Source organism: Ovis canadensis, chromosome 19 (genome assembly GCF_042477335.2).
Source record: "Ovis canadensis isolate MfBH-ARS-UI-01 breed Bighorn chromosome 19, ARS-UI_OviCan_v2, whole genome shotgun sequence".
In the NCBI taxonomy this organism is placed as follows: Eukaryota; Metazoa; Chordata; class Mammalia; order Artiodactyla; family Bovidae; genus Ovis; species Ovis canadensis.
In genome coordinates this window covers 25,015,559-25,038,740 of record NC_091263.1, presented here as the reverse complement: position 1 = coordinate 25,038,740, position 23,182 = coordinate 25,015,559, and the positions used below count along the sequence as shown (strand labels likewise).

General features: G+C 37.8%; 1 protein-coding gene across 43 annotated transcripts in view; it reads right to left on the bottom strand.

Annotated features, from left to right (window-relative positions):
• Positions 1 to 23,182, bottom strand: part of LRRFIP2 (LRR binding FLII interacting protein 2) — a 111,005-nt gene that overhangs the window by 38,777 nt on the left and 49,046 nt on the right. For 7 of the 43 annotated variants that reach the window (XM_069561242.1, XM_069561249.1, XM_069561257.1 and 4 more), the window contains exons 5-15: positions 20,558 to 20,614; positions 20,418 to 20,462; positions 15,215 to 15,256; positions 13,755 to 13,820; positions 11,659 to 11,733; positions 10,204 to 10,254; positions 10,078 to 10,122; positions 9,191 to 9,238; positions 8,675 to 8,731; positions 6,384 to 6,452; positions 4,059 to 4,148 (exon numbers count right to left, since the gene is read on the bottom strand). The exons of 11 other annotated variants lie outside the window; for them this stretch is intronic. In XM_069561242.1, the coding sequence (XP_069417343.1) occupies positions 4,059 to 4,148; positions 6,384 to 6,452; positions 8,675 to 8,731; positions 9,191 to 9,238; positions 10,078 to 10,122; positions 10,204 to 10,254; positions 11,659 to 11,733; positions 13,755 to 13,820; positions 15,215 to 15,256; positions 20,418 to 20,462; positions 20,558 to 20,614 (645 nt within the window). The remainder of the gene's footprint in view (positions 1 to 4,058; positions 4,149 to 6,383; positions 6,453 to 8,674; positions 8,732 to 9,190; positions 9,239 to 10,077; positions 10,123 to 10,203; positions 10,255 to 11,658; positions 11,734 to 13,754; positions 13,821 to 15,214; positions 15,257 to 20,417; positions 20,463 to 20,557; positions 20,615 to 23,182) is intronic. 25 more of the 43 variants (XM_069561248.1, XM_069561256.1, XM_069561265.1 and 22 more) reach the window with 12 other exon arrangements.

Below are 23,182 nucleotides of genomic sequence, written 5' to 3'. Positions count from 1 at the left end.
GTACAAACTTTAAGCTGTAAGAGAAAGGCTGAGGATCCAATGTAAAACATGGTGACTATAGCTGATTTGTCAAAAATTGTTGTTTATGGATAACACGGAAAAAATGAATATGTAGTAATATGAAAAGTCAGAAAACAAAGGCTCTATGTATAGTATTATATGGTCACAATTTTGTAAAACAAGCAAATTAAACTGAGAAAGAAAAGAATACTGAAAACAAGTCATTAGTAAAGACCTCAGAACTTGCTTATGAATACTGACGACAGCTTACTACTCTCAAAAACTTTCAAGTAAATTTCTAAATAATTAAATATGTATTTTTCCAATCAAGAAAAGGGTTTCCTTGATACTTGGAAATGGAAAGCTAGCTAACAGGCTTGTAATATTTTACATTCGTGTTAATCTGCAAAGAAGAGCACATGATGGCAAACTTCACCGCTGCTTTCAAGAATTTCAAATTATCAACCAGTAAACAAAGTGTCAACTGTCATCTTTTCTATATTTTGGTGATAAATGCCTTTACCTTATCTATGTCTGGGAAATCTGAAAATGCTTTGCTTTTAATATCATAGAACACAGATTGTTTCTCTTTAAGTCTAAACTCCATGATTATCTGTGGAAATTAGCACATGAAAAACATTTCTTAGAATATATATCTTGTCAAATCTTTGAAACCCTCTGTTTCAAAGAAAGGTATTTCTTATTCTCAGATGAAGAGGCCCATTGGCCTTGTCTCAGCATATGACTACTGTGACCGATAATTTTGTCCTACTAAAATGGTAAAACATAACAGAATCTTTTTGAATGGAAACAGAATTTTAGTTGTGAATACATTTTAATACCGTCATTTGAAAGGGTTGTTTAGAAATAGAAAGAATTGTTTAGAAATAAAGATGCACTTTGTTCTAAATTATATTTCTTTTTTAAAAGGACACTGGAGATTTGATGTAACTGAGCTATGCACATCTGATATGGAGAGCCACTTTCAGCAAGCAGCAACCCTTCTGTCACTCATATCATAAATCTAATATAATGTGTGATCAAGAGGTAAGAGTATTATATTAAGGCATTTGAACAAACTTTTTTTTTTTAAGGTATAAAATTATAATCCATTGAAGTATTTATAGTATAGTTTGCTTATGCTTCCCTGGTAGCTTAGCTGGTAAAGAATCCGCCTGCAATGCGGGAGACCTGGGTTCGATCCCTGGGTTGGGAAGATCCCCTGGAGAAGGGAAAGGCTGCCCACTCCAGTATTCTGGCCTGGAGAATTCCATGGACTTTCACTTTTCTTTGCTTAAAGCAGTCACTGGAGTCTAATCCTTTGTTAACTTCTAATTTATATGTATATACTGACTTGATAATGTTATTTAAAAATTCTATTTGGAGAAAACCCTAAAAAACAGAAGATCCAAGCCCCCAACTACAAGGACGCTTTTTTCAGGAGCAGTAGTAACTACTGGTTTGCCCTTTGTTCCTCACATTTTCTGAGCAATATTAAACTGGCTTAGGTCTTCCTGTCCCTCTCCCAGCACCTCAGTAAATCTTTTTAAAATTGTATTTAGTATAAAATGTAGTCCATAGGCATTAATGAGAAATTTGTTCAAAACGTCACAGGATCATATTTAATAAGAAAATTCCTTTATAGATCATTGCTTCATGACAAATTATGCTGTCCTAAAAATGCCCAGACTGAAAAAAGTACATTTGCTTGCTGAATAAAAGTGAATACTTCATCACTTAAAGAAAAAAACCCCAAGATATTTCACATAAAAATGCAGATTTCAGCTTATCCTTTTAAAAAGCATATGTGTGAGGGAGGGAGTGGGGGGTGGAGAGCTTACCAACATAAAGTCCACTTTTTGTTTATAATGAGCTGAATTACACTACAACCTTTAGAGGAAATTATTAGACATTGTTTTTTTTTTTTTTTGCTCCAGAGAAGGGACCAACATATACATGCATTTTAGGCTGTGCCAAGAGACAAAATTAAGGATATTACATAGGTACTTGGACAACCATTCAGGAAAAAAAACAATCATTGCGGCTCATCGGCTATAAAACAGAGTGCTGGCCAAGTTTAGCAACTAACGCTCTGGAGAATCCTGTGCTTATGTTATAAGGTGCACAACATGACTTGGTATACATATGCATAGCCTATATGGGGGCTTCCCTGGTGGATCAGTGGTAAAGAATCCTCTTGCCGATGCAGGAGATGCAGGGTTTATCCCTGGATCGGCAAGACCCCCAGAGAAGGAAATGGCAACCCACTCCAGTATTCTTGCCTGGGAAATCCCATGGACAGAGGAGCCTGGCGGGCTACAGTCCATGGGGTTGCAAAGAGCTGGACACGACTTAGCAACTAAATTAACAATAAGAAGCTTATATACATGTGTATCAAATCCAAATCATTAGTTACATATCTTTAATATGTATAATTTTTATTAAAATGTGTAGGTAAATAAAAATAATTACTGGGAGAAGAGTTTTATTTAATTACAAGCAGCAGTGGAAGACTTTAAAAATAAAGTCAATCTTTTCACTTCTGTATAGTTACTAAAATAAACTGTGAAGAAATAAACATAAGGAGGACATAACCAGTAAATTCAGACATCACATTAGGTGCTAAACGGATTCAAAGTTTTCAAGGGAAAGGGGGTACATAATAAGTTGATTATATCTATGAAAAAACAGGTTAATATAATCAAATTAATAAAATAGGCAATATTTCAGGGGAAAGACCTGGGAGCCAGTCTTCTAACTTGGGTGCAGAGAGATTCTTTGATCTGATGAAAGCCAAGACAGGGGCTGTTGCTCAGCCAGCTTTGAGAGCCAACAATCTGGAATACTTGAGGACCACACTTAGAACTGTTTTCTAGGATCAGTCACTCAGAAGTAGCTATTTAAATATAATCTGTGATGTGCTAAATATAAAGAACTATCTCTTCATTTAAAAAAGGGTCTAATTTTTTGTTAAGAAACTCTGCCTCATCTGCTTCAAAGAGTTGATAACTAGAGCAGTTATTGGTTCAAGGGCAAAACAACACAAAACAACACTAATGTCAGCAACAGAGAGAAGGTGTTACACAGGCAGAAAATCAGGCTGTTAGATATACCAGGCAGGCAGATATCTGCTGCTGTGGGTTCCTTCATTAAGGTAAATGCCTCCAGGCATTTCTACTGGACACTCTTTCCTAAATGCAGTTCTCAGTGAATGTGAGGGCTTGCCAGGCGGCCCAGTGGTAAAAGAATCTGCCTGGCAATGCAGGGAATTCAGGAAACACAGTTCGATCCCTGATTGGGAAGATCCCCTGGAGGAGGAAAGGTAACCCAATCTAACATTCTTGCTGGAGAACTCCATGGACAGAGGAGTCTGACAGGCTACAGTCCATGGGGTCGCAAAGAGTTGGCCACGACTCAGTAGAGAGCACACGTAACGAACGTGAAGGCAGCGGGCAGGCACTTCCTCAAACACAACGCCCTAGTCCAAACACTCAAAAGCTATTCGGATTCTTCCCAGCTACGGTGAATTAGTGACACTTGACTAAGTAGTGTATTTTACTGTTCAGCCTTCAAAGTCCACCTAAAAATTTATAGATTCACCAAAATGAAAAGAGAAGAAAAATTTTAAGACCAATCAGGAGTATCTAAATATGGGAAAGGTATTAGAAGGGTTTAAGGAGTTTTTATCCTTTTCTTAGGTTTGATACAATAAATAAGAAAAAAGTTCTTAACTAGAGAGGCATACTGAACGATTTATTGGGAAATGGCATGATGTATGGGATTTGCTTTAAAATAATTCAGGGGAAAATAAGGAGGGAAAGAGGAAGAAAGAGATGAAACAAAATTGACCAATAATTGTTTGGGCTGCTTCTGGAAAATTTCCATAGGAAAAAGTGTTTTAAAAAATAAGAACATATCAATGTATACATTTTGAAACAAAACAAAAAACTATTTAATGCTAGTGTACTCAAATAAATTAAATTCTGATTTTAAAATAGCTACTGTATTAGCTGTTAGTCACAAGCCTGAGACAGTGGGTCCCCATGCGCTGCACTCACGCTGGTCAGATCTGGGATGCTCACGTCATCCACGTCAGAGACGACGCTCCCCCTACGATTGGAGCGACTAAAATAATCAGCAGCAGAAACCTTTCAGTTAGAAAAAATGAGATGCTTTAAAATTAAGAAGAGAGAGAACAAAACGATAACATTGTCATATGAGGGGAAACCTTCTTTTTTCTTTTTGTTGTGTGATAAAGTATCAAGAAATGAAATGAGGGAAGTGCTGCGATTACCCACTCAAGAAGGTAAGAAAGAAATGTAAAGGGCTCCAAAATGACTTCACAGCTCCCTAAAATAAACTCTTCTTAATTTTAGTCAGAGTTCTATGCTACAGAGATCACCATCTACTGCCTGAAGAGGAGCATCACCCTCATAACGAGGGATTCTAGGATAGCATTTACCTAAAGCCTCCACTATATTCCACAAATGTATAATGCATTATAGCTACTGACTCTGCTAAGCACATATATGCTGAATGCAGAACCACCTGCAGAGTATTTATTGTGCCTTTTACCCAGTTTCCTCTTTTCACATTTCTCAGGACCAGGAACTGTAGAACAGAACAATGAAGGAACTACATGGCCTCTTTCTGGTTCCCTAAACACAACCGTCTCTTCCCACCTTAGCTGCTGGCACTGGCCTAAGAACTCTCAGCTCCAAGGTCACCTCCCTTGGAGACGCCTTCTCTGATCACCCCATCCCGAAGGGACACACACTCCACTCAATGTCCTCTATCGTATCACCTGCTTTTTCTCTTCACAGTCTCTGGGTTTACTTTCTCTTTTTGTTCCTTCCTTTACCAGTTTTCCCCCCTATTTCTTTCATTAGGATGTAAGCTCCATGAAGTCAGCAATCTGGCCTGCGTAGCATTATTCCCAGCCATTAACACAGTGCCTCATATATAACTGGTACTCACTCCATAAGCATTTGTTGAATTAAAAAACAATGAACATTCTTTTCTTTTTATTGAAGGATAATTGCTTTAATCAATGAACATTCGTTACCTCACGCATCAGCTACTGCTTACCTCAGTTCTGTCTGATTTCCTTGCTCAAAAACTCTTCTCTTCCAGAAAGGAATCTGGAAGCCCATGCACACAGCTGCCTTCTTTAAGGCTTACAAATATGAAGTTTTATGAAGAGCTGAGATGATCATGCAATAGTATTCTTGTTTACAGTAACAGTAATGCAACTTAAATTTACATGTAATACTATAAAGGTACCCACTATCTCAGAATTTCGATAGTTCATTTACGTCATATATTAAGCCTACCTACAAAGATAGTGATTACATGCTCATTAAATAGGTAAAAATAATAAGTAAAGGAACCACTATTAACACAACTAACAGGTGGGAGCAGCGGTCCAAGCCCCTGCCCTTTCCACCCCACCACTTGCCAGGGTGTTTTCGGGTGTCGGGGACTGTTCGCTCCTCTTCAGCCGTGATGATGAGCATTATCTGGCTTGCCAAGGAACCAAAACTGTCTTAGTTCAATCACTGTATTTCTGGCAACAAAGCTCACAAACTCTTGCTGTTCCCCCTTTCTATGAAAAGCTTGGGTTCACAATCTTTCACAAAACATGACTCAAAGTAAATGGCCTTCTAATTTCTTAAAGGAATTATAGCCTCTATAGCCTCTCAGTTATTGGGCTCTCTTTTTTTCTTTTAGCTCTAAGCTGACACACCATTCTCAAAGTAATTTTCAAATCAATTCTTAATAAAGCAAAAATGTCAGCTCTCTGTAAAATTGCTTGTTTCATAAAAAAACCTGAAATCATATAGTTTATATTCTAACATAGCTATTCCTTACCTTTACAATTGTAACTCTAGTTGAATTCTAAGACAGTATTTTTAAATTTTGCCACCAGCAACTCAAAAAATTCACAGGTCTTAAAAGACATATAAACAATAGTTAAATACATAGTGAAGAAAACTACTAATTAATGGCAGCATGATTTGTAATCCATAGTAATGAGTTTTAAAGAATGTGGAAACATTAATCTTGTTTGAGAATTTTTTTGTTTTTGGTGAACTGTGCATATACATGCATGTGCATAAAACAGCAACAAAGAATAAAAAGTGAAAATCTGTCAAGTACATAATGACTAGCACATAAGAGGTGTCATTAGGAAAGTTTACACAGCCCACTGAGAAAATGTATTCTCAGGAATACATTTCTGAAGGTAAATTATTCATATAAACTAAATTTGAAGAAAATGCTCATTTCATCAAGTGCAAATTTCAGTTTGCAATAGATTTCATGTGATCACACAGTGCAGTTTTAAAACTTATTAGATGTGTTTGCATGCAAAACACGCTCACCACGCTGTCCCTTCGCCCACGGCTGGCGCAACCAGAAGACGCAATGCTTGCAGTGTCATCGTCGATGAACTATGGATATTAAAAGTAGATAATGACAAAGATGCACTTTCACTATAGGTATATGGTCTTCCCGTGACCATAAGGACAGGAAGGCAGGCTTTGGGAAACACGCAAATGCTCTCTATGAGTATTGATTGCAATTAGCACCACTACTGTGCGCCATTAAACCAAAAAGCTGTTTTGAGGCATAATGAATAATCACCAAAAACCAAAAGATAGTTCGCAAAAGCACAAAGATTAAAATAGTGTTTACCTTTTAAGTTGAATGAAAGAAAAAGGGGGGCAAAGCATGACTCTACTAGCCAAAACCTGCTAGGGACCTCATGCTTTTTAAACCTCTAGGCCCTCTGGGATCCACTTATTACAATGAATTATAATCTTATAATTCATTAAGTCAATAAATACACTGTCTTTCAGTTTGAGAGAGGAAAAAAATCATCTTCTCAAATGAAATAATATGTCAAACACAGAACTTCCTACACTGAGGACACTGGATTGACGACCCCTGCTGCCCTCCACTCACTCCTGCACAGCACATCTCCATGTGCTCCTCATGCTACTGCGCGGTGCCCTCCTCCGTCAGCAGCAGCGGGACGCACCTGCAGTGTGCAGGCTGCCTCCATTCTGACTTCACCAAGGGGCCATTCTGGCATCACTGGGGGAATAACTCTGAGCCCCAACTTGCAAATGAAATGACATGTAGCCAGCACACAAGGACAAGATTCTACACTCAACTAAAAACATTACCATAATCTTTTTTTGGGGGGGGCAAGGGACCATCACAGTTGGGACACTAAAAATGACATCAGGCTCAAGAATTGCCAAGTGGAATTTTATTACCAGGTGGGTTAAATATAAACTTCCTCCTGTGAAAGAGCATTTATCTCCTTAAATATCCCTTTAATAACTTTTTGTTAACTGTAAGAGTGGAATCCTTGATAAATGTCACTTGGAAATGGCAGGGAAAATGAGTCAAACTTATACATAGAGGAAAATCCATATAACTTGTCTGTTCTACTCTACAAAGTAACCTATGCTGACCTTTAAGAAACTGCTTAATAATTTCTCCAATTTTAACACCATCAAGAATAACAAGGTGGTTCCAAGAAAGTCATAATTTGCTATTAAAAATAGTAATTAGTACAGTCTTTTTGGTGGGTAATATGGTAATATATAAATGTACATACTCTTTGGTTCCCATCATTTCATGATTAGCAATTTACCATGCAGATCTATCTACTAAGTACACAAAAATATATTTGTATAAGCATGTTCATTGTACAAGTATCTGTTGTAGCAAAAATCTGACAACCTAAAAGCTCATCAAAACGGGAGCAGTTTTTCAAATCGACAGCCCAGGCACTAACAGAATGATGATACATTGCCATTAAAAAAAAATGTGCTGACATAGAACTAATCTCCAAGAGGCACTCAGTGGAAATAGAAAGGGACATGACTTATTTTTGAAAATCTTTTAAATGTCCCCCCAAAAAAGAATAAAATAAATCTTTAAATACTAATTTGAAAAGATACTGTGAGTAAAGAAAACAAGTTAAGCATCATTATGTACATGAGTCACTTGCATACTGTTCAAACACAGGACACTCGTACAGACATAAAATATCTCTGAAAGGTTATACACAAACAGAGGTTGCATTCGGGGGACAGAAACAGGAGAAAAGGGCCAGAGGACTTCTACTTTGTACTTTCCTTAAGCTAATATTACATTTATAAATTTAAAACAAGTTTTAATACTCTAGAAAGACTGGGTAATTAGAATTGTCCCAGTTTCGTGTTTTATGTAGCAATTTTTTAAAAGTTGATATATTTTTTCTCTCACTCCACTGATCGAAGGGCTAGGAAGCAAGTGGAATGGTTCAATGTATAAAGGAGAGATGAAAAGGAGAAAGAAAAAGGACAGGGCAGCTAACTCACACCCTGCATTACCACCAACTGGGGGAAAAAAAAGAATTTCCAAATGACAGTTACAAAAAAAAAAATTCTAATGGCACTAGATTCAGACTCATTTAAGAATTATGTGCTAAGTCACATTCATACAGAAACCACCAATTCAGACAAATTAGTTCTTGAGTTTGTGTACTGAAGGAAAATGGCAATCCATGCACAAAAGGGTGAAACACACCACACTCTCGATATTCTGAATTGTGAGTACAGATTAATGAACCAATCAGAAGTGTCTACAGAACATGCAAAGAGACCAGGCAGCTCACCACAGGACTGCTTCGGGATGAACTCGTTCTTGATGAGTGAAAACTGTATTCAGATGGCTATAAAGTTTCCAAGAAGACAGGTTTTACAATAACGATCAGCTCCTTTTCCCGCTGGGAATACATCAGTGCCCCTGGACCTGACTCAGCCTGGTTCCCAGGTGAAAGTAACAGTTACTCCCCCGGCTGGAGGCCTACTGCACTCCTACTCTCATGACCCAGCAGCCCCCAGCAAGAGCAAGGAGAGAAGAAGGGGGTGCCCCAAGAAGCGCTATTCTCATCCTCTCCCTGAGGAACTGATGAGCCAGAAAAGAGGTTTCTCTGCTCGTACAGCCTTCACACTTAAGCCTCAGTTTGCAGCAGGCACTTTCTCACAGCTTGGGGGAGAGTCACAGTTGACAAGCTGATGGGTCTCACAGCTTGGAGAGTTATTACAGGTCAGATTAACTGGCTTTTTCTAAGTAAACTGTGCCCACCTACACCTCGCCCTCCTCACCACCTCCCCCTGCTTGGACTTACAGTTCGAGAACTGTAAGGGTTATATAATCCACCATTATACAATGACACCTGAAGAACAAAGGAAATGCCATTTAGCCATTCAGCGTCAAAGTTATTTTCAAAGTGATATAACTTCTTCAAAGTACTCAGTTCCAAAAAAGCTGAAGAATAGTGTTTAAGTGCACAGCCTCCCGAGGTGATAAGACTCGTTTATGTCTGCATAAATTCCTGCATCAGCCTCAGTAAAGCTTCAGGCTCACACTTTATTTCAAACAGCACCACTGGTTACAGCATAGCCTTTCATCATCATGTTATGAAATTAGGAGAACATTTACCAATTTATTCTCTCAAAAGAGGGAAGAAAACAGGTAAGAAAGTGAAGTACAGAAAGTTTTGCCCAGTGTCACGATAAAATTAAGCACAAAGCCTCAGGTTCCCGGTCACTAGAAGAGGCCACAACAAAACAGCCTGAAAGCAACCAACTCACCATTGCACATTACACAGAGCGATTGTTTTGGCTTTCGAGTCAGCTGGCTTCATTAGAGCCGAGTATTGATGTGGCCAAGGCCACAGCTGTTCCCCTCCAAAAATACGACATCCCATGCCTAGGCAGCCATCTCACACAAGTATGCAAGTGGAGCAGAACCCATGCAAATCCACCTCCTCTAGGAAGCCAATTCTAGGCAAGGGCCCGCAACAGCCAGCAGTATCTACCACTGTGAGGAGAACACGCTCATTTTTACTCCCCTCAAGTTTTGTACTATAAGCACAGGCAGCACATGTTGCAGTACACACAGCACCGAAGCCGCGTGTCCTTGGCTATTTTGGAGGAAAGATGTCAAGCTAGAGTCAGCATCATGGCAATGGCTCCTCCAAGAGTACACACATTGGGAGTGGGAAATACAAACCAGACTGGCGCTTCTCAGCAGACCAGAATTTACAGTGGAGGAGGCCTATGGAGAAAGCGCATGATTTAACCCGAAGGAAAGGAGCCGGCAGCTCTGAAGGCACCACACTCCGCAGGAAGTACTAACCCTGTAGCTCCTGGATGTCGCCAGAGGGTCGCTGTACAGGGAGGAAGACTGCTAAGAAACGAAAACAAAACACAAGCAAGAAAAGACAGGGAGAACTGGTCTCACCATCATGAAAGCAGAAAGCTTATGCTTATTTTATATTCCATAATTCATCAGTAATTCCTAAGTGTTTAAGGCAGTTAAGTGACACACAAAATGAGAAAAACTTAACCATTAGAAATCTCTTTAACTATCAATTTTAAGGGATCAGAAAGAAAAACACTTGGAATGGTTTTCTATAAATGTGTTTTAAGTCCCACTGGTCTCTGAACATTAATGTCAGGCGATAAGAGGGCCACCTAAGAAAATGCTCTGGGGACAAGGGCCACAGCACAGGGGGCGTGGCAAACCGTGACCACGTCGCAGTAGTTACCAGCAGCTCCTGTGACAGCGAATGGGCTTATCCCGATTACGGGGAGCCAGGTAATGAGCTCTGAGTTATTGCTATAAACACTCTTTTCCAAGTGGATTAGAAAACCTATATTTCAGAGTGAGCCATGGGCAAAGTGCCTTTGTTTAATTAGATAAATTATACTGGCCACAGTGAATCCATGCATTAAACAAGGCACAGCATTATTTTAAAAGGAATTAAATCTTTCTTCCTGATGTCATCTCAGTACACTTTCAGTTCTTTTTCACTAAGCCCAATCAGACATGGAAAATAAGACTAAATCATGTATGCAGGTTTTGACAACTGAATTATTTTAAATGCACTGCATGCCATATATTTAATATGTTCTAAATGTACGGCATGCCAAATGCCTTGAAAGAACAAGAGATTCTCACATTACATAATTACGTTCTTCTCGTCATGTATTTTTTTGGTCATGCTGCTCAGCTTGTGGGATCTTAGTTCCCCAACCAGGGACTGAACTCAGGCCCTGGCAGTGGAACGCTGAGCCCTAACCACTGGACCACCAGGGAATTCCCTCTCATCACACTTATAGTTTATATTTCCACATGTACACTTTTAGTAAAAGGACACACACCGTGATATGTATTGATGCCTACAACTTCTTTTGAAATGTGCCCTTCCCAAAAAGATGGACTGATGGAAACACAGTGGGACAGTCAGATAATTACACGATAAAGGAAATACAGTAAAAATGTTAATTGTTGAATCTGAGTATAGGTATGTGGGTGGTTACTACATAATTCTTTGAACTTTTTTGTAAATGTAAATATTTTTCACTTAAAAAATTGGAAAAAAATGGTACTCATTAATAAATGTGGTGATTCAATAGTTACCATCATTTAAAGATACACTCACACAGACAATGTGAATTCAGTTATCACAAACCTGTACAAACACAGCCATTCACAGATTAGTCCTAACTAGTCAAAATGCAAAACAGGGGATTAGAAATGTGTTAAAGTTGGATAAAACAAATAAAGCCAAAAAATCTTGTGACAAACCCGAGAACAGTAGGCAGAGGTGGGTTTGCTATGTCTGAGACTGCTATAGTTTCTTTGGTCAAAGTAGAGGCCACTCTGCAAAAAGCAAAATCAAACACATTTTTCTTAGGTTAAATGCTGTTAACCTAACAATAATGACAAAATTGGATATTCCCAAATCCCTTCTCCAAAACAATGATTTTCAAGATTTGAATTATATTAAGTCAAAGTCAAAATAACAGCGATTTCAAGTCTCTCAAAAAAGACTAATATTACAGGTTAACTTTCCAAACCAAATCATTGCTATTTTTTCTTTACTTTAAAAAGAATATAAACCCTCAGATAAAATAGAAAGGAAATAGGAAGTGAATTATTCTCATGTCACACTTAGGAATGTCCTTGAAAAACCCAGGATGAATGGATAATTACCACTTTTATAATCTATTTGGAAACATTACAGAAATCATTAAAGCTATTTTTTTTCAAAACTCCTAATTCCATTGTTTGTTCAAATAAACTGATCAAATTAAATTACCAAAGAAAGAGTGTGAGCAGTAAATATGGTTTGGTCTACGGCAGGTTCTTCTTCAATACACTAAGGGAAGCAATTACATTATTGTGACTGCTTGAGGGGGGAAAGAAATCATCTAAACAATTTCAGCCACCTTTTTTGCTCAAGGTTAAGGAAGCCCAGGCAATCTCTGACTGAACGATGGCTCCTCCACTGTTGACACTGCAATAGGGGACAGCCCTCCTCCCATCGCAACCCTGCCCTGCCCGACCTGCCTGCACCACACCCTCTGAGAGACACCGTGACTCACTTCTCCCCAGAGCTCCCAATACTCCACCTGCCAGGGCCTCTCACTAATGTCCTCCCATTTCGTCCTCCCATTTCATCCTTGCCTCCTTCCTCATTTCTACCAGCCAAGGGTTCCCACCCCTCTCTCCACCTCACCAATGGTCAGAGCCCTACCCGAGGGAGCCCTGAGTTAGCAAGGAGCTTGGGCTGCACTTCCTCTGCCAGTGCTGCTGCACCTCAACAGGGAGGAGGTGTTCCCAGCACCCCAAATAGGCACTGTAGACGGTTTTTTTCCTCCACAGCAATGCCATTTAGCAGGCTGGCTGGAATGGAGAGCACTATTAGTCCTACAGTTTAATTACACTATAGGTTGAAGAATTTTCTGCAAGACAGCATGGGAATTCTGCCATCATAAACTTTGTTGTTCTACCAGAACATTAATTTCAAGTTCCTCAAATCTCAAATCTATAAAAAACAATCATTCAGAATGACAGCTACACGTGAGTTTGGTACTGGCTATAATACCACAACTGTGCTTAGTCGTTCAGTTGTGTCCGATTCTTTGCAATCCCATGGACTGTAGCACACCAGGCTTCTCTGCTCCGAGGGATTCTCCAGGCAAGAATACTGGAGTGGGCTGCCATGCCCTCCTCTAGGGGATCTTCCCAACCCAGGGATCAAATCCAGGTCTCCCGCATTGCAGGCAGATTCCATCTGAGCCACCAGGGAAGCCCAACATCACAACTAAATCAACTCAAATATCCAAAATAAGTTATAAGAATCTCACTAAACCTATTAAGGTACAGTCCTCCAAAGGGCAATTCACAGATGAAAGTACAGTATTAATGAACTTAGTGTGACACTTTCCTAACTCTAGCCACCAGGGTTAGCATACGTTAGTGAAGTGAAAGTCGCTCAGTCGTTTCTGACTCTTTGCGACCCCATGGACTGGGGCCTGCCAGGCTCCTCTGTCCATGGAATTCTCCAGGCAAGAATACTGGTGTGGGTATCCTATCTTTTCTCCACGGGATCTTGCCGATCGAGGGATCGAACCAGAGTCTCCTGCGTTGCAGGTGGATTCTTTACCAGCTGAGATACCAGGGAAGCCCATCATATGTTAACTTGATATTAAATCTTGTACATGAACACAAAATTATTTTTAAATAAGGCTCTGGTAAGTTATGTTTCAGTACATTATCAGGTTTCAATAATGCCTGAAGAGCACACCAATGCAGTCATAATTCTTAATTTCCCTGAAAGGATCAGTGAATTTTACAACCACACAAAGTACTGTGATATGAGACACAACAGAACTAACCAGTGGGTCTTTATGAGAACCAGAAGATCTCTTCTTCATTCCATAAGAGTGACTGTAAGAATGATTCTGGAAGTAAATATTGATGTTAACTTTAAAGATCATATAGTGAAGTCTTAAGATAATTTAATAAAGTGCATCTTAAAATCATACATGGAAACAGGCCCACATGAGACACAGCAGTCTACATGCATGCTCTCCATTTCCCTCCTGCTAGTGGGAAACGGGCTCAGGCACACAGCCTGCCACACACCAGCATCCCCTCAGCCCCCCATGCCACCCAGCTCAGTGTGGAGCCAACTGAAAGCTGAATTAGGGCTCAGAACCAGCAGGCTCTAAGTGGGGGCCTTCACACCACACCTCATTTGAGTCTCTGCTTCTTTAAAAAGGTATGAGTGACAAGAGAGGCCACTTCCTTTTGCAGTCCTCCTTACTTAAAGGCCAAAGAGCAATCCTGTGCATCCACCAAAGCATGATGAGAACAGAAAACGTTAACACTGCGCTGCCCGAGACAGTCCTCCTAACCCGAGTTACTGGTCCCACAGCAGGCGCCGCTCAGCAGAGAGCAGCCTACACAGCGTGGCCCGTCTCAAGCAGCAGCAGTATCATTAGATAATACCCTGACATCCTTGGATGTAACTTCTAGGAGTCAGAGCCAAGTGCATGTGAGGGGATAGAAGACAGCAATACTACTAAACAGGACAACTGGCAGATAAGAAGTCCAATGTGGATACGCACCTTTGGTCTGAAAGGAGGAGATGCAGCTAGAAGGGGCCTAGCAATCAACAGCCTGCTCTACACACATCACCTGAAACATGCACAGCTAGATCCTGAATCAGTGATTACAAATTCACTTTCCTTTTTTTTTAAAGTGCATATCTTTCTTTTAGACATTATTACTCTGAACATAAGAGCTGTGGCAATGTATGGATACATTAACCCAAGAAAAACACACTACAAGTAAACTTCCTTGGCCAAAATGACATGCCATCAAAAATAAACCAAATCAAGCAAAAATGAGTGGACGGAACTGATGTTTCAGTTGTCACCTGAATCCTTTCACACCTGCTGGCTTGTGACACAGAACATAAAACATAGCAGGTGTAGTTGTAAAACATGCTGCTGTAGTTCAGTACATCTCAAAACACCGCTGGAAACATGTCTTCCAGGGCAATGAGTATGTGTCAGCTGGGTGACTCATCACTTTAAGAAAAGATACTACTACCAATCTTAGTCCTGAATAGGAAAGCAAAAAAGTTTTTATATGATCCTGAGATCCTACAAGGCAAAGCTATTCAAGTGCTAAATCATGCCACAACTGCACACTAGAATTTGCCGTTAGTCATATATTTCCCCCAAACATCACAACAGACCCGTGAAAAAGTTAGACATCATCTAGGATTAGCATCACCAATTGTTTATAAAGTGTAACTAAATTTAACACAAAGTCATGCAATACATACTAATGATGAAAGTCTTGATGATCTATCCTTAAGAGCATCATACTGGATTTCAGGAAAAGGTGAAAGTTGGTTGTATTCCCAAAATCAGAAATACAAAGGCGGGGGGAAGCAACATTCATAAAATTATGAAAAATCCAGCACTACTTTAAAATCCCCAAATTATTAAACATAACAGCTGTGACATGTGAATTAAAGAATACTCTCCCCCTCACTCTTTCCTAGTATAGGTTATTGTTAAACTATATGTACAGGAAAAACTTCATGTTCTCATTCAAATCCAGAATTTATAATCAGTAATGTTCAGATGATTCACCCCAGTACACTGCAGCACAGAACACCCAAGGAAGCCTTTAAATACAGGAATTAAGCATCCTAACGGTCTGTGACCATCATTGTCCATCATGTGGAACGTGGCAAAAGCAAGTCATGGAGAAGCAATGAAGCAGGAACACATAGCTATGATGAAACTTACCAAAAAAACACAAAACAAAACTAAAAGACAAACAACAACTGCAGCATTAAAATGGGGAAAGTTCCCTTGGATCTGCTTGTGCACACACCTGGAAAACATTCCTTCTCAAGAACTTTCCCTGTGAAAAATAGTGAACAAAGCTAGAAACTCAGTCAGAGCAAAGTGTGGAGTGGATAGTATACATATAAGTGGCATGAAATATAAATCAAAGAAAATAGGTATAGAATTTATGACAAGACCAGAAAGCCATATTTCCTGTAGGGTCTTTAAGAAAATAATATGTTTAGCACCACATGTCCAATCCAAGAAACCAAATTAAATAGTAACTAACTACTCAGATTTGTGTTTTCCTAATTTTTTTAAGCATTCTAGTCAGATTTTTTAAGCAATCTTGCCCAGAAGAGCAATGTATAAAACAAAAGCAATGAACAAGTTCCTCAGGTAGTTTGGTAAAAATATCTTTCTTTTGCAACTCTTCTACCCATTTAGGATCTTAGGGAACACTATTCAGAAACCTGATCTAAAGTAATGTTTTTCTAAATGTGGACTGCAACTCATTAGTAGTTCATAAAATCAATTTATGGGTTCAACCAACATAAAAAAATACAAAATACTAGAGTGGATCGTGTACAGTAAATATTATTTTTGTAAAATTTGTTTCTGTATTTTTATACACTTATATACATACAAAAACAGGTACATCTCTGCATATGAATATTGGATTACAGTGTAAAATGTATTCCTGTCATAGAGGCTGCAATTTTACAAAGCCTAAAATAGACTAAAAGGTAAAATTTTAAAGTATAGTTCTAATAAAGCATTAATATAATAGTTCAGACAGAACAAAGGTTTCAATTCATGCTTAATGAGATGATCATTCACAAAAAATAATGCAGAAACTCCCCAAAATGTATTTTATAAGTATAAGGCTAAGTGGTATAATTTTATCACTGGCAAGATTAAATTCAGAGAAAATGATATTACAGTAAATACTAAGAGGTACTGAAGCAAAATATCTGCATTTGCATACTTTTCTTGTATTATCATGAAAACAGAATATAAAGTGTTACTACACGTGTGAAAAAAAAATCTTGTTTATCCAAAATTTTCTAAAATGCCTAATGGTGTGCATTTGGTGGTAAATGATGTGCGTGGTAAAGTCACTGTGGTGAATGACATTTCACTGAAAATAAAGTTCCTTCTCTATGAAAGTTTTACCTGCGACTTCTCTCAGTTAACAAAATACCTTTTTTGTTTAAAAAAAAAAAAAACCCATGACCAAAACATGTATTACTCAAATCACACATTCTTGCATATAAGCTATTCCATCCTCCCAAACAGGTAAGTTCATTGAAGGAATCAGTCTTAGTTCTCATCCTCTCTGTAACACCTGGTCTTCTGCAAAAGCATAAGATTTGACAAGTTGAACTGAAAATGATCTACTTTGATTTTCTTTTTCCAAAATATAATGCAGAGCTCAGATAGTTTTAGTTTATCTATTTATTCGGCTGTGCTGTGAGGCTTGCAGGATCTTAGTTCCTTGACCAGGGATGCAATCTGGGCCCCAGCATTGGAAGAGTGGAGTTCTAACCACTGGACCGCCAGGGAATTCCCTCAGTTTTAAAAACTGCTGAATCTGGTAGGAAAATCCACAATTTGGACATCCCAGTTGCTACTACTGGTTGTACACCTGGTGAACAAAAAGAATCCTCCGGTATGTGACAGTTGGCATTTATGTTGTTTAAAACAAATGATTCATCAAAGAAGAAAGAACTGAGGGCTCTAGCTAAACAAAATATTTCCAAACTTGCTATTATAAAAAGTATTAAAAAGCAGGCTACAGAAACAAAAGTTCGGCCAGTGCTTGTTTCTGTGGGAATGGACCTATTGCTCAGGCCCCCGGGGCGCTGTGAGTCAGCAGCGACTGCACAGTACTAACGCTGCACATTTCTCTGGCTACACGCCATGAGGTCTTCACTGCTGGGTGTACGGGCTCTGCTCCAACGTGTCCCCGTAACGTCCTTCGATGGGTTCTTCCACAGAATTAAACAGTGTAGGAGTAAATGACAGAATAAAAAATTCCAAGCATATTAAAATTAAATCATTAAAATTATACTAAAGCCACTGATAAATAGGAACTAATAAAAAACAACAGTGAAGCTCTCCACCAGTGAAAACTGTGATGTATTCTTACCACTCTGATTCAAGATTACCTCATTTTCTAATTTCGGATCTCTTCCTTATAGTCTTCTTGAATTTCAATACATAAAAGCAGTGACCAAGCAGTCAGTCAGAGTTTTTTTTTTTAAAGGTAGATTGCTTTTTAAAGAAGCACTGTTTCAATTCTAAACTCAGGGCTTTGATTTAATCTTCCTTCCCCTTACCTACCATCTTGAACCATCTTGAACTATCTCTGCTCTTTTTATACAGAAAGTCCATAGCGTTGATACCATCTCTAACCCCACATAGCTTCAGGCAGGACACCTTTCAAAAAAGGCAGTTAACTGGACAAAAGGAGAGCTCAAAGTCCGAAGAATGTGGCATGAAACCATAAACACATCTTCCTCATATCCAAGTACTGCTAATGTTCATGTATCGAATACAAGGTTCAAAAGTCTTAGACTTTTTAATATACAGCTCATAAGTTTAAAAAAATAACTAGAAAAGAAATACCAAAACCCCAAATAATATAGCAAACCCCAATAAAATTCAGGTCAGGGTTTTAAGCCATCACATGTATTTTTACAGAGAACACAAGTTGTCTACATTTTCGGTATAATGTAGATGGTAAAGTTATTCTAAAAGGCAATAATTTGATGAAAATTTAAAACTCCCAATATTATTAAGTTGGAAAAAAGAAAAAACTTATCTCAACTATATTTCTTTTATACTGTGTTATTAGTAAGCTTTCATTTCCAGTCAGACATTTCTAAGAAAGTCTAAAAATTTAAATATTCTAAATGTACACTAACAGTAGTACTGAAGTCTCTACAAGGTAAAAATTTTACTAATCTTGAAGTTCACAGACTGCTTTTTAAAAATATTAGGAGTCTTACTTTTTGCTACCATACTAGCAAATTTTCATAACTACCATAATGAAATAAAATACCATTTGAGTTCTAGTTATATCTTAAATTTATTTAATGATGTAATTTCCATGAAATGAAAATCAATCTCACTTTATAGACACTGAGTAAACAATTCCTTATTTAATTGCAGATTTATTTTTTGCTTGTTTACAGATTTGTTTTAAAAATAAATTAGGTTGAACTTGGATGGCTTTACCATTAGGTTAAAGTAATATGTAAGTTTCCCATGCATCTTTACAAATAACCAGCTTGAAGACTGTGAACTTCACACTATGAACATTACAATAAGTCATATATTTTTTAAAAAAAGGTGAGATGGGATTATTTTCAAAGCCCTCCAAGCTCAACTTTTAAGCTTTTGTTAACTCCCTGTGAGAAAAAAAAAGCACTACAAATCTCTCTAGGGAGAAGCATGACAAATTTATTATCTTAACGCTCTTTTCCTTTAAAATAATTCTTAAACCACTAGTTAGATTTCTATAAAGGCTTTTTAATATTCTCTTAAATCTAAACTTTTATATCAACCAAAATATTTGATTCAAGTACTAGCTTACTAATTTATTCTAAAAAGACAGTAGATTATATTCACCAATGAGAAATATAACCACTCTTGGGAACAACTGTACATTCAGAAAACATCATCTCGCCTGCCATTCGATTTAGTGCATATGCGTGTGCAAAATTTATGGGAAAAGCTGCACTCAGCCAATATGCAACAGATTGTAACAAAAGGAAAATTATCTAAAAATAAAACATGGTCTTAAGAACGTAAGTGAATTAAAAAAATATATATATATAACCAGAGTAAAAGACTATTTAAGAATGCAAACATATCAATAACTAGTAATACCAGAACACAGTATAATACAGTGTATTTTCCAGATAGGAAAATAATACAAGATAGGAATATTATACAAGACAGGAAGAAAACTAGACCTGGGGATATTAACAAACATAGATCTTAACAAGAACAGAATTTTACTGATGAAAAAAAAAATCTAGATATTAGCACATATACTATATTAATAATGTACAAATTAAAAGCATTGCTCTAAGGCAATGTGCTTTAAGCACAATTCATTAAGAACAGAGATCAGATTTTTTGGCACAATATGCAAGCCTTTAATGAATAATTTCTCATTTATTTTGATTTACAATGATGTACACTAAAAACTTGAGACAAACTACAAAATATTAATCAAAATATTGAAGCATGATCATTTCTATAAATATGGTAAGATAGGCACTTTAAAAATCAGTTCAATTTTTCTACTGAATAAAACTATAATTAGTCACCCATGCCCCCAAATAATAAATTTCATTAAAAAATTATCATTTAAAAAAATCTGAAAGTAGGAAAAATCTGAAAGTTAGAACCATGCAGGTGTTATTTTATAAAATCAATCTTATTATTTTGTGATGATTTTTCAAAATCAAAAGTCCTTTTATAGAAAAAAAGTAAATATACATGTTAATAGATGAAAATATTTATGATTTTAGAATTGATTTACTTATAATAATAATTTGAGAGAAAATATCACTTTCTAATGAAAAGAACTTTGCCAATATTTTCTCTTTTTTTTTAGAAAAGACAAAGGGATATAGCTTTGCTATTAGGGTGTAAACAACTTAAAATACCAACCCTGTGACTGCCAAGACTTCGAATGGACAATGCATCCTCAACTCCCTGATAAGATAAAAACAACATAGTAAAGGTGTGTGAGTGGCTGCAGCAAGCTGTGAGGAAAAGTATCAGAGGCAAGTCTGTAGGTTATTACAAACCAGAGAAGGACGACGATGACTGGATCTGTGGGAATACCTGGCCCTTTCCGACTCTTCCTGGGAAAGGAGAAAGTACATGGACAGTTAATTACTGAGCAGAGGGCTGCCTATCAGAACTGAGCACAGAGGTGAGTTTCCTCAAAGCTGAGTTTGGGCAGTCACATCCCTCCCTCAGTTGGAAGGGAAGTAGAAATCATCTCAGCAATGTTTTCATTTGAACAACTGTATGTATGTCTGGGCCATTTGTAGAATGTACTCGATACATGACCAAGAGAGCTCAATATACCAAGATAAAAATAAGTAAGTATACATAACCAACAGAAATTGAGGTCAGCATTAGAAGCAGACTTTGATCTATTTCTTTACGATGTTAGTTTATGCAAGGCAGGAAGAAATGTTTCTTACAGATGTGGTTAACGGTGAAAATGTATTCTTTTAAAAAGGTTTGGGTTATAATTTTGTGCTCACTGCATAAACTTTTTTTCTTTTACCACTCTACTGGGAAAGCAAAGAACAACTAAACGAAATAGCCCCTGACTGTGTATTGTTAATATGAAAAACTACTTATAATTATGAGAAACTGAGTAAATACTTTAGAGTTGATAAAGTTGCTTCAGAAGCTATGCCTTATGAAGATTGTAAAAACAAAACACATACAAAAAAACCCAACTGACTAAATAAATGTAATTCTAATTTTTTCCATATTCAGCTATTAGCACTGTGGCATTAAGTACTCAGTCATGTGAAATTAAATGACTAGTCCCTAGAACCTAATCACCTGTAAGAAACTTCCGATCTTTCAGAATTTCAAAGTTTGGAGTGTCAATTCGCATTGACTAAGAATCTACACACAACTGGCCAACTGGGTTCACAGGTAACCGACACCATTTTTCCCAAAACACACCCAAACTTCAACACCCCATGATAAGACAGCACAATTATCACACAGATGGGATAATTAGATGTGGCTCCGCCTGATCATTCACTGTGAATCCAGGGACAGTAATTCAACTGAAACACCGAAATTTAGTGCTTTGTTTTGGTCATGATCTTTGAATACAATTCCAAAAAACGCCTGCTTGTCATATGTCGTGTACACTGATGCATCTGATCAAATCTGTTCAGAAGTCTGTTTATATGTACCAGGATGATTCAATAATTCAATATTCAACATGGTGTTCTGATCTTTAGGAATTCATCACTGATTCACGGTTTTGTTATGTAATAGACACATGTAATCTGTAAGAAGCCAAGCAAGTTTCTTTCCTCTCTTTGACTATCAGGTGATGTATCACAAAACTTTGGGGGGCACGAGTGTTAGCCCAGCAGGGTAGGAACAGCTTACTAAGTGGTAACAAGTTCTAGGCTAGTTAGCTTTGTTAGTTGAAGTTAATTCTGTGTGCCCTCTCCTAGTGTTATTTGGGGTACCAGGGGGATATATCAATACAAGGTTTAATGTTCAGTCTTCTCTTTATTCTATCCTTTCTTTTGATTCCGCCTGCCACACAGGCGCACTTTTAAAAACCTGCCTCTAAAGAGCACATCCCATTAACGATGCAGCAAAGACAGATGAATTCATATTTATCCTTAATTATGCCTATTATAAAAATAACTCTAAATAACAACACAGTAAGTATCGGAATATCTTTAGATTTACACAGCTTTCTTTTTAGCACCATTTGGGGAAAATGACCTAATGAGTTCAGAAAACTACAGAATAAAATATAAGCCCATACAGTCTGGCTAATTTAAAGTGACAGAACACAGTTTATTCCATAGTCATAAACTACACCTGAAACCAGCACTATGCAACAGGCCTCTCATCAGCAGTGGAAATGCGCCATGCTTGTGCTATCTGATAGGCGGCCACCAGCCACAGGCGGCTACTACGCATCTAAACGGTCAGAAGTGCAACTGAGGAACGAAATTTTTAATTTTTATCAATTCAAGCAAGTCGAAACCTAATTACCCACATATGGCTAATGGCTACCATATGTACAGTGAGGCAAGCTCAAAGCAAATTTTTATTACACCAAAAAGACTCCAAGCACATATTTTACTAAGAGTCTGCCATGGAACACTACTCTTCCACAAAAAGGCAGGCATTCCACGTGGTCTTTAACTACTGCCTTTATCTGGAATGCTACCGCACAGTGGCAAATAGGGAGAAACAGAAGGAAACCCCTGTGTAAACCAAAGACCCCAGCACCAAATATAGAATTATTTTTAAGAGCTAGAGGATCCTTAGAGGTCATCTAGTCTGATCCTTTCATTTTATAGTACATAAAACAAAAAACTGCAACACAAAAAGGTTAGGGGTCAACAAAGTTGGAAAGCTGGACCAGCATTCAGATCTTCTGACTCACCATACCACTGAACCAATCAAGACACTGTCCTACACTGGCCAAATCCAGATTTAATCACACAGAAAGAACATGAAGAAAGGGGCAAGGTATCCTAGTTTTGTACTCTGGAATACAAAGAAAGCTTCATTTCCCAGGTATTTCTAAAGGCATATTAAAACTGCCAAAAGGCTTTTTTAAAAATTAATCACCAGAAAGTCAATAGAAAAAGATTTCAGCAATGTTCTTAGGTACCATTTACAAGGCAGACTATCCCTCTCTT